General features: G+C 40.0%; 1 protein-coding gene across 2 annotated transcripts in view; it reads right to left on the bottom strand.

Moving 5' to 3' along the window:
* PALLD (palladin, cytoskeletal associated protein) overlaps window positions 1-10,926 on the bottom strand; it is a 251,935-nt gene that overhangs the window by 21,333 nt on the left and 219,676 nt on the right. For both annotated transcript variants that reach the window (XM_019521758.1, XM_019521757.1), the window contains exons 13-14: window positions 10,526-10,675; window positions 1,550-1,644 (exon numbers count right to left, since the gene is read on the bottom strand). In XM_019521758.1, the coding sequence (XP_019377303.1) occupies window positions 1,550-1,644; window positions 10,526-10,675 (245 nt within the window). The remainder of the gene's footprint in view (window positions 1-1,549; window positions 1,645-10,525; window positions 10,676-10,926) is intronic.

Below are 10,926 nucleotides of genomic sequence, written 5' to 3'. Positions count from 1 at the left end.
CAAACAACCCCAGCAAGGTGTTCATCTAACCTCTTCTTAAAAACTCCCAGGGTAGGAGCCTGCACCGCCTCCCTTGGAAGTTGTGATCGCTGGGTTCCATAAACACAGGTATACAGTGAATGAGAACAACACTGACTAAGACCCAGCTAAACAGAGCCTTGGCTGCGATGATCTAGTTTGGGATGGTCCTGCTTTGAGCAGGGGGTTGGACTAGATGACCTCCTCTTACAACCTTAATTTTCCATGATTCTATGATTCTAATGTGATAAACAAGGAGAAAAGGGAGGACAAGGGTTATAAAACTAAGGCTATGAACAGGTATCTATTGCAGAGCTGAAAATTTCTGGGAAATCTGCAGAACTAGGAAAACATGGTGAGAAAGGGGGTATATAGGCATTCCTGCCCTTAGCTGAAGACCTACAAAGTTAGCTCAAAGGTGAGGTCTCTAGCTAGCTAGCAGTAGCTGCTCCTTGGGTCCCTCCCCCCCCCACTCCACCTCCCTCAGGGGAGCCTGACAATTGATAGCCTGCCCTCTCCCCTTGACAAGCAGGCTGTAGCTGCTGAAAAGCAGCACCTTACAAGGACAGTCCCCTGGCCTGCAGGGATGGCAGGAGCAAGGAGAACTGTTCCCTTGACCTCCACAACCCAGCAGTACTACTGCTCCTGCTGGAGCCTCACCTCTTGGCAGGGCTCTTGTATTTGCAGTGGGAATTCCCTCACCATTACTTTAATACTACTCCTGTAGTGAGAGAAGTTATAATTTAAAGATGACCTCTAAGGAAACTGAGTTGATAATTGGGAGCTGGTCCCTCAGTTCAGTAGCTAGCCAGTCAGTGTTGTTCTCATTCACTGTATACCTGTGTTTATGGAACCCACGACAACCCTCTCGACCCTGTGCCTGCCCGCTCCCCCAGCTCTGCTGCTAGATGGAGCAGGGAGATGGGAAGGGAGGGTGAAGATTAGGGTAAGAAAATTCCCAGAGAAAGCAGAGGCTGTTTAAGGAGCCGTGACACCAGGGTCCATGCAGGGCTCTGTGACTGCTCACAATTGGGATAGCTATCAGGGACCCAGCCATTCTCTCTGTCTCCCTTCCTCTCTCCCCCCCCACCCCTTGGCAGGGGGAAAGGAGAGATGAGGGCAGTAGGATGCTGAGGAACCTTGGGATCCACATTGTTCTGTGTGAGACTGAACAGATGTTACACATGGTGCTACAAAACATTGCTCTCTGGCAAAGCTGCTGCTGAAAACAGCTAACAGATTGTAGCAGAATCAATATTTTTTTTTCCGCCACAACCTCACTTTTTGTGCTGGGAAAAGGGTGTATTTCTCTACACGAAGGTAAGGCTCATTCATGGCCAAAGACAGTGCAGTTGAGTAGTTTGTCTTTTGTTCATCTGATGGTCCAATGATCATAGGGAGTTCCTGACACACGAGAAGATGGGATTTCTTTTTGCATTAGTACTTGTGCTTTCCTCCCAATCTTTTTAACCCTGCCAGCATCCTTATACCAAATATGTACAGCAGCTGCAGTAATACACTTATATGGTACCTTCTGACATGAGGCTGGCCAGGAGGTGTCCGAGGACTGCGGCCTCTTTGATTGACAGCTTGGACCATCAGCCTTCCAGTACAGCTTATTCTGCCCTGTTACAAACATTGGGAGATAATAATAAAGATATTATATGGTTAAAAATAAACAATTCTAATGGAATAGATTTTTCCAAAACACTAAACAAACATCTAATTCAATGTCCGGAGCTTGAAATTCCCTTGCTCTTGCCAGTGTTTTTCATTCTCCATCTCATGCAATCTTTTCTTCCACAAAAAGTCAATTCCCAATAACATTAGTCAAGGTATTGCCTGCCAACAATGTTTTCCTTATATTTTAAGTTTCCAATCCAATTCTAAACATAGTGAAACAACTTTGGTTACAACCAAGTCTCCATGAAAACATTACAAGGTCTTATTCATTCTTATGTATTCAATGTTTATTCTTTCAAAAGGTAAGATTGCTGTAATATTTGGAGCACAGCTGGAACAACAAACAATTTGTCCATAGAATGGAATAGTTAGGACCGTTGGGTTAGCATCTCACTGAAATGTGTATCTGTCTCTGTAGGTATCCAAGTCCAATTTTTCTGGGATACCTGAAGTCCTCAAAACTTTTTCCAGCTGCCACCTAACACTGTAGGCCCTTAATTTCTTTTGGATGGCTTTTTGTAAAGCCACTGGCATGAAGATACTGCACCTCAGTTATTCCACCTGACTTGGAGCAGGGGCAACTTAAAAACAGGTCTCCCATACCTCGGGTGAATGTTCTACCAACCTACAGGCTACTGGATAAACCTGAGGGTCCTTTTTCACTTATTTTGGTAGGTGTGGGGACAGGAAATAGATCACAGGCTACCTAGGTGTCCAAGCTAGGACAGCCACTTGCCTCCTTAAAAATGTTTGTATCAGAGGAAGTTGCAAATCTAGCCAACAGGCTCCTATATCAGGGCCATGTCAGCCACTTCAGTGCTTAAACCCAACCAATATTGCTAACTGTCCGTAAAATTATGGACACACTGTAAGTAACCAGGATAAAAACACTTGTCTGTAAATTCCATAAAAAAGTTGTGCTGCCTGTAACTCAGGAAGTAAAATCAGCTCCATAAAAGCATAGAGCTCACTGAAGCTCTGTGGTTGGAAAACAAGCTCGTTTCATTATTAAAGCACAGACAGAGCACAGCTGCACCCCTGGGGTCTGAGCAGGAGCACAGCATCCCAAAGGCTGTGCGTCTCAGGAAGGTCTGGTCTAAGAGCAGTAGAAGGGAAGTCTAGACTGCAAAACAAAAGAACTATAAAAGAGTTTAAAAGGAATCTTGTATTGAAGGAGAGGCAGTAGTTATTTGGGGAACCGTACTGACACACAGTACTCAGCTGGGCAGGGTGGTGTCTGAAGAAGTTAGGTCTGTCCACAGTATTTACAGAGAATGGTAAGTCTTAAAGCAAGATAGAGATAAAATCCTCAAATACATGTAAACTATTTTCCCTATTTTCCCTTGCACTTAGTTCCTACCATCAAAATAAAGAATATTTGGGTTTTAAGAAGGATGTTTCCTGACTGTATAGTCCACTGGTTACAGATTTCTTAAGGGAAGAACTGCAGGTGCCAGACACTGACCAAAATTGTTGAGTAAGCATAGTTAATAATGTAGCCCAAGGCCAAAGACAATCAACCTCAAGACATCTAAAAATACAAGAACTGACACCTAAGTCTGCACTTAAAAGACTAGAAAGGGGACAGACAGAGGTGCAGCTAGCTCTATAATTGTCATAAACATCTGCAGGAGGACAGATTAGATGATCTGCGTTCCCTTCTAGTCCTAACTTTCTATTGTTCTGTTGCTTAAATTTATTATTATCATAGAAAAAATGTTTCTGCCTTGTGCCAGACCCACTAATAACAATACTAAGTATAATTTTACTAACGTAAGCCAGCTCTATTCTTCTGACTACAATTTCACGCTCTAAGTATGGAAGATTTGCTGCTGATTTGTCCTGTTTTGCTCTGTTTGCAAAAACCAGTAATTCTAAAACTCTTTTAACTCAATTGAATAACGATGTGGAAAAGATAGAGAGGGTCCAGATGTAGGTGGCAAAAATGATAAAGGTCTTGGAAGACAAGTCTTATGAGGAGAAGTTGAAACAAATTGGCATGTTCAGCTTTCAGAAAAGGCACTTAAGAGGGGACATGATAGCAGTCTTCAGATACTTGAAGGGCTATCATAAAGAAGAGGGAAAGCACCTTTTCTCTTGTTGCAGAGAGGAGACAGGGAGGATGTAGATCAATGGCTTGAAGTTATAGTGAAGCAGGTCTAGACTGGATATCAGGAAAAAAACTTCTTCACTGTTAGAACAGTGAGGCAGTAGAATAGACTGCTAAGGGAAATTGTCAAGGGACTCTCCATCACTGGAGGTGTTCAAAAAGAGGCTGGACAGCCACTGATCAGGGATGGTCTATGTGTAGCTATGCCTAGTTTCTACTATAGGTATTTCTCACACTTCTGGTCTTTGCTGGTTGCCACATGGGGCTGGGATGGGATTTCCCTGCCCTGTTACATGTGTCGGGGTTTTTTTTTATATAAGCCTTCTGCAGAGGCATTGGGTATTGACTGCAGCCAAGGCTAGGGATTCTGCCTGGGATGTGCCAATTCTCCTGCTGGGAGTTAAACCCATAGGTTTCTGGCTAGATCATCTTGCCTCTCTGTTCAGGGTCAGGCTGATCCCAATATTTGGGTCCAGAAGAAATGTTACCCTATGGTCAGACTGGTATGGACTGTGGTGATTTTTGCCTTCCTCTGTAGTGGGGGGCCACTGTCGTCTTCCTGGGATTTATTGAGTGTATTTTAATAACTCTTGCAGCAGTAGGATGTTGGATGCAATGGTCCCCATGCTTTACCTATGGCAAATTAGGGCATTATACCTGTGCTGTGTCAGGGTTGACTGTGTAATTTGCTAAGAGGTTAGACAATGGATTTGTGTAGGATGGCTTGGCTAGGGATGATCCTGCCTCAAGTAGGGGGTCAGACTAAGTAGAGGGTTCTCTATGACTCCAAGTCTCAAAGGCTTGTTTTGTTTTCTTAAGTGCCTGAACTACCCAGCAAAACCTACTTTCAATAGAAATTGGTTTAATCTAAACAAGGAGCAAGTTTCTATCTTTAGAGCTGCAGTGAGGTATAGTCAGAACAAAGCCGTAGAGAGGTATAGTCAGAAGTCCCACCAATATTGCTAACTGTCTGTAAATTTATGGACACACTGTAAGTAACCAGGATAAAAACACTTGTCTGTAAATTCCATAAAAAAGTTGTGCTGCCTGTAACTCTAGAGCTGCGGTGAGGTATAGTCAGAACAAAGCCGTAGAGAGGTATAGTCAGAAGTCCCACCAATATTGCTAACTGTCTGTAAATTTATGGACACACTGTAAGTAACCAGGATAAAAACACTTGTCTGTAAATTCCATAAAAAAGTTGTGCTGCCTGTAACTCTAGAGCTGCGGTGAGGTATAGTCAGAACAAAGCCGTAGAGAGGTATAGTCAGAAGTCAGCAGGTATACAACGTGAAGCAGCAAAACAAAGCTATTTTAGAGAAGCAAATTGCTTAGATGGATCTGAACCACAAAGTATGGATCAGAGATTGCTAGATTACAAACCTCTCCTCAGTGAATCAAAATTATGTAGATTATCATAATGGCTCTTTTAAGCTTTGTATCTCCAAAAATTTGTCTATGTTTATGAATAGGATCTGGTTTCTGCCCCTGGTAGAGATACAAAACATTGTTGGTGCTATTAAATTGTATAGAAATCAGCTGTTTTCTTGCACAATGAAGGATATACTATTTCTTAAAGTCATCTTCCCTGTTTTAATTCTGAAATATTTACACTTTTGGGTCTAACCTAAGTGTGCCTAAAAACCTGGTATTTTCCATGAACAAAATGGAACATTTTTGCCGAACTATTTTTTCCCATCGATTCTTTCAAACAAAACAAGTCAAGATTTTTCAGTTCCATTAACAGTTCAGTTCCTCTCCCTTCTATTCCTCTTTTTTCTCACTATTTTCAAATGGGAAAATGGCAAAAAAGGAGAAAAGCAGAACTAAAACAAATCAGCCAAGCAGTAGATTCAAATCAAAACAAATTGAAAATGTTTGTTCAATTTCTTTAACAAAATATTTTTAAAAAAAATGAAGGAAACATATTTCTGGTGCAAATAACTATTTCCTTCAACAAGCCATTACTTAGATGAGAACAGAAATAAGTATCTGTAGAGGGCAAGGAGTTTATACTGCAATTTGAAGTGTTCTTTTTAAAGTTTTATACATAAAACTGATGAAAATAATTTCAAAATGTGTTATACATTAGGTAATTGTGAAACATCCATGCTACTTTGGATGATGCTAATGTAGGAAGCTAAGTTGAAGATGATGCACATGTTAATGTAGGATGAACAACCCTAGAGACTGACGTTTTTATCTGTTTAAAAACTACCATGTGAGCAGCAGTAGTGCCATCATGTAGTATACCTCAGTCCTCAACTTTGGTATTCACCGTCATGTCTCTTCTAATATAGGCATCAGAGTTACTAGATATGATGTAATGTGGGCAACCATTCATTAGGAACTGGCCTGAGTTCACCAACAAAATTTCATACAGGTCACAAATAACTTTCAAAGGGTAATGAACTTCTAGTTACTGCACATTTTGGCAATAATCATAATTGGAGACGTAGAGGTGAAAGTCTCTGTATCCTGTTACCAATCCCCTGACCCATTTAGGTCATGAGACAAATACTTAAAATAAGTTACTGCCCATGGCCTGCACACTATTTCTTATGTGAAAGCCTTTTGAGTTATAGATCATTAAGAACATCTGGAACCTGTAAACCCCTATTTTAGGCACCTTTATACATTAACCGTTAGCTGGAAGGTGATGCATTAACTTGTTTCAAACTAAGTTTACTGGACTTTAGATGCAAGAATGCATCCAGAAAGGGCAATGTGAAGGACTAGAAAGAATCTAGAATGGAAGGCACCAGTAGTAAGAAAAAGAAACTGGACAACTGATGAAACTAGGAGAGGAAGAAAGAGTAAGGCATGATCTTGCGAAGAAAGATCAAGCTGGAATAAGAACTGACAGGGAGCAGTAGAAGGTGGCCTGGGCAGAGGGCATTACAAAGACATGAAAGAGAGAGAAAAAATAAAAGGAGGAAAGAAAAAAACTAGAAGGGAGAAGATAAGGATACATACCTGTGTATACTCAGACTTGCTGGTATTAGTAGGAGGTTAGTCACCAATGTTTGTAAAGCAGAATTGAAAAGGATAAAATATGCACCGTCAAATTATTGAAGAGCTCACCAAAGGCTGCTTCTTGGTTAGGATGTTATATGCTAGGTTTTACTGTGAACCCAAATTTCTATACAACCCAAATACCTAGGTTTTATATTATGAGTGCTGAGACAACAGTAACTACTGTCTATAAATGTGTAAAGACTGAATACTTCCTTTCTTCCCTCCAAAGACCAGCTGCAAAGTCCCTTTAAATGTGTAAATTTTGCAGTATTGGTTCACATCCTGAGCTGGTAAAAACTAGTAAAGCTCCTTTACTTCAGTGAACAAAATCCAGTTATTTCAGCTGGGGATTTGTTTCATTGCTTTAATTTTTCAATGAATTTGATGCTTACGAAAGAAGCTGCTACGAGCATTGGCAAGATTGTTTTACCTGTACGAGTACCATTTTGCCCATCCACCAGAAATGAGAATTCTGACTTAAGATTCTCATTTTAAAGCATCAGTTGTTATTACCTCAGGTAATATTCTTTTCCTATGGAGAACCTGTCAATTTTGCCTAAGTTTGTGGTAGCTTCAAGCTATGGACAGACTTCCATTATCATTTAGGAGAACAAGCCAAACTCATTTTCATTGATGACTTAACAGGATTGGAATCCAGCTTTTTGGTGTGAAAGGGCTAGCACATTAATTCACTGCTGTTCTTTGCCTCTGCTGTGCTGTTAAATGCATAGTAGAAATAAGCTAATCATTATGTTTACTTGGGAATTATACTAGAAGAGAGGAATATAAAGGGCAGGGTGAACTGTTCAAATGCTTTTCTATGTTGTGTAATAAAATATATTTCCAAGTTTGCATCCAGGAGATCCAGAGGAGGATACTTCTGGTTCTTGTCCAAAACAAAGAAAGTACAAGCATAGCATTTTCTCATCAGTTCATATAGCCATTTTCTCAACTCCCAGAAGAGGTAATAAAGCAGAAACTATTCACTTTATTAAAAAATTAGCACTAGTAAATGCAATTTGATTGCCATGGGGATAGAACAGATAATTTCTCTGTTATCTCATGGTCTCTTGCTAATACTTAGCAAAATAGATGTTAAAGAAGTCAGTATTATATCAGTTTTTAAATCTAATCTAGGGACTGATTCCAAACAAACAAACAAACAAAAAAGCCATGTGAGCCTCAGTCAATGGGAATTTTTCCATTTAGTTCAATGGGTTTTAGATCAAGTCCCAAACACTAAAGCCAAGACACATCAAGACCAACTTTCTATATATGGCAATAGTGTGTTACTTTTCTATTCCAAATAAACATGTTATGGATTGGCACTATTTATTATTGAAACAGTTCCATATTCATTCAAATCGAAGACAACCCTGAATTTAAGAGACTATCTCCCCAATATTAGATTCTATGTATGGAAAAATGATGAATTTTTTATAATTTTCCAGGTAGAGAAGCTAATTATCAGAGGTTTGTCTTGAATTCATTCTCTTCCCACTGCTACAGCAGGGAAAACAGTGGCTGGGAGGAAGTCCTGGTGCAAATTACTGTTGGCACCTACAAGCTTAGCTCATCCAGAATTGATGCATGTTACTTTTTTTTGGAGAAATACACTTTGGAAAGTTTCAGCAGAGATACTCCATAAACACATTTTTAAGCAGCACATTTGTACCCACTTATACACAATACAAACTGTTCATGATATTACTGCAAAGCCAAAAGGCTTATGATTTATCACACAGTTCACTGGGCTGGGCCCCAGCATAGTCAACATTGTTTTAAGGAATGGTGACCCAAAGGCCCAGCACTGCTCAGTATGCGTGTGTACTTCACATACCCCCCACAAAGAATCAATGTGCTAATTAAGTCCCTACTTGTGACTGGCAATGGGTGTTCTTGTCATGAGCCTTGGGACCCTCCAAAAATATATATGCAGATGAGGCATGGGGCTGTCTGGTCCTGCCCTCTTATGGAGGGCAAGGCCACACCAATCACATGCGATGGGCAGAGAGAAGGGGTGACATTACTTCTCATCTACATAGACATTTGATGTTGTTTGCCAGATAGTTAAGGCTGATGAAGAAACAGGGATCATTGGAAATGGGAAAGAATGGCACTGCTCAACTGTGACAGTGAAAGAGGAAGTCAAAATGTATTTGATGTAGTGGTTCACCATGAAGAGTGGGTGCTGAGGGGAACTGAGTGCAATGGGCACCATAGCTTATTCAGGTGGGCTTCACTAACGTAACCTTGTGGTAGGTTCTCAACAGTATGTTTTCCCAATATGGGCCATGTATTTTACAGGCATTCTCAGTGTAGGCTCCATTCAATCAACTTGATAGTTGGTTTCCATTACTGAGCACATACGACTTTTGGCAGCAGTTTAATGATAGACAATGTATTAATGAGGAGGTTTTCCTGTATGCAAATATAAGATGAGAAGCTTCCCCCCCCATGCTGACTGGGGAAAAAATTCCATCTTATATATGGGTAAATATGGTAGTTATAATACAATGCTTATTCTATGAAAGATATTTCCAGCTTACAAAGATTATTCAAGGCCTTGAATTATTTGGATAATGTGCTATTTATAAAAGGTGAAAATAACATTTATATTTTCTAGTTTTATCCAATACGATTTGAAGTATCAAGATCGAGTTTAGAACTACCATTTGTATACGTATTGCAACATGAGGAGGTATGACAGCTAAAGAGCAATGCAAAAATGGAAGAGTTATTCTAAGTAGCCTAGCAACGTGCATAACAGAGCACAACACTCCTGTTTGGATTAAGTTATGTCTTAATGATAGAATTTGTTATTTTGTAGTGCAAGCCTATTTGTGATTCTGGTCTTGGCAAGGTTTTTGTGCTACAGAATATAATAATCCATTATTTCACTAAGTTATTTCTTCATGGGTTATCATGAACAGAATTATACAAGCAGCATTTTCTTTAGTTTTCAGTAGGAAAAGTGGATTGACTTCCAGTGTGCATAGTTTGTTACTCTGTAAGCAGAATGTCCACTGTGTTACTGCAGTAGGTTTCTATTATATGCCATACCTCCTGCCTATTAGCTACTGCATACATAAAGAACAAACCTTACTACAAGCCAATAATACGTTATCTATGTCAGAAAAACATACAATGAATACTACAAGATTTTTTTCTACACATCATGCTTCCCAGTTATTGACCTACAATATAATGGTTTGTTTTTATGAAATGATGTTTTGGCTTTACTGTTATTTTTAGCCCTGATTAAAAAACTATTACTCATGCTGAATAGTACTGCAGGCTCTCATAGTCCCATTACTATCAGTCAGACTACTTGTGTCAAGAAGTGGTATCAGCGGAAGTATCACCAAGAGCTCAGATGTACTGGGTTACTTATGTTGGGAACCAGGCCTATCTTGCCCTGTACAATATCAACACAATGTACCCTTAGTGAACACATGGAGATGGTGCCAGCTAAAAGCAGAAAAATGACAAATGAAAAACACACACAGATACTGTATCCATTTAACAGCATTTTTTCCTAAGTTTGCAGATAGACTGTTCCCATCCTACTGTAGTTTCAGTTTTTCATCCTTTAAGATGAGTTCATCTTTAATTATATTGCATAACTGACAGATGAGCTGGTTTTTAAAAATTTATGTGCAGAGGCAAGCTTGTTTTACAGCTGAAACCATTTACCTGTGGGTTGGCAGCCATGACAGTGTAATTCCCATCATCATCCAGGGTGGAGGCTACAGTGTGGAGAGAGCAGGTCCCATCAGGTTCTCTTTGAATTCTGTAGTGATCACTTCTCTTAGAGATTTGCTTCCCATCTTTGAACCAGTAAATCTGTAGCAGAAAACAAAGTGCAGGTGATAAAAGATGAGTGGTTATAGTCAGAATTTCTCAAGTAACAGAGCCACTAGCACGACTGTTTGAGCACTTGTGGTGCTCAGGTGAGGTCCCAGAGGACTGGAAAAGGGCCAGTCTGGTCCCTATTTTCAAGAAGGGGAGGAAGGAGGATCTGGGTAACTATATACCAATTAGTCTCACCTCTATCCTTGGGAAAACCCTTGAAAAAATGATCAAGGATCACATTT

Source organism: Gavialis gangeticus, unplaced genomic scaffold (genome assembly GCF_001723915.1).
Source record: "Gavialis gangeticus isolate Ggan-Ray unplaced genomic scaffold, GavGan_comp1, whole genome shotgun sequence".
In the NCBI taxonomy this organism is placed as follows: domain Eukaryota; kingdom Metazoa; phylum Chordata; order Crocodylia; family Gavialidae; genus Gavialis; species Gavialis gangeticus.
Note: the sequence above shows the minus strand (reverse complement) of the source record. Positions and strands in the feature narration are given on the sequence as shown.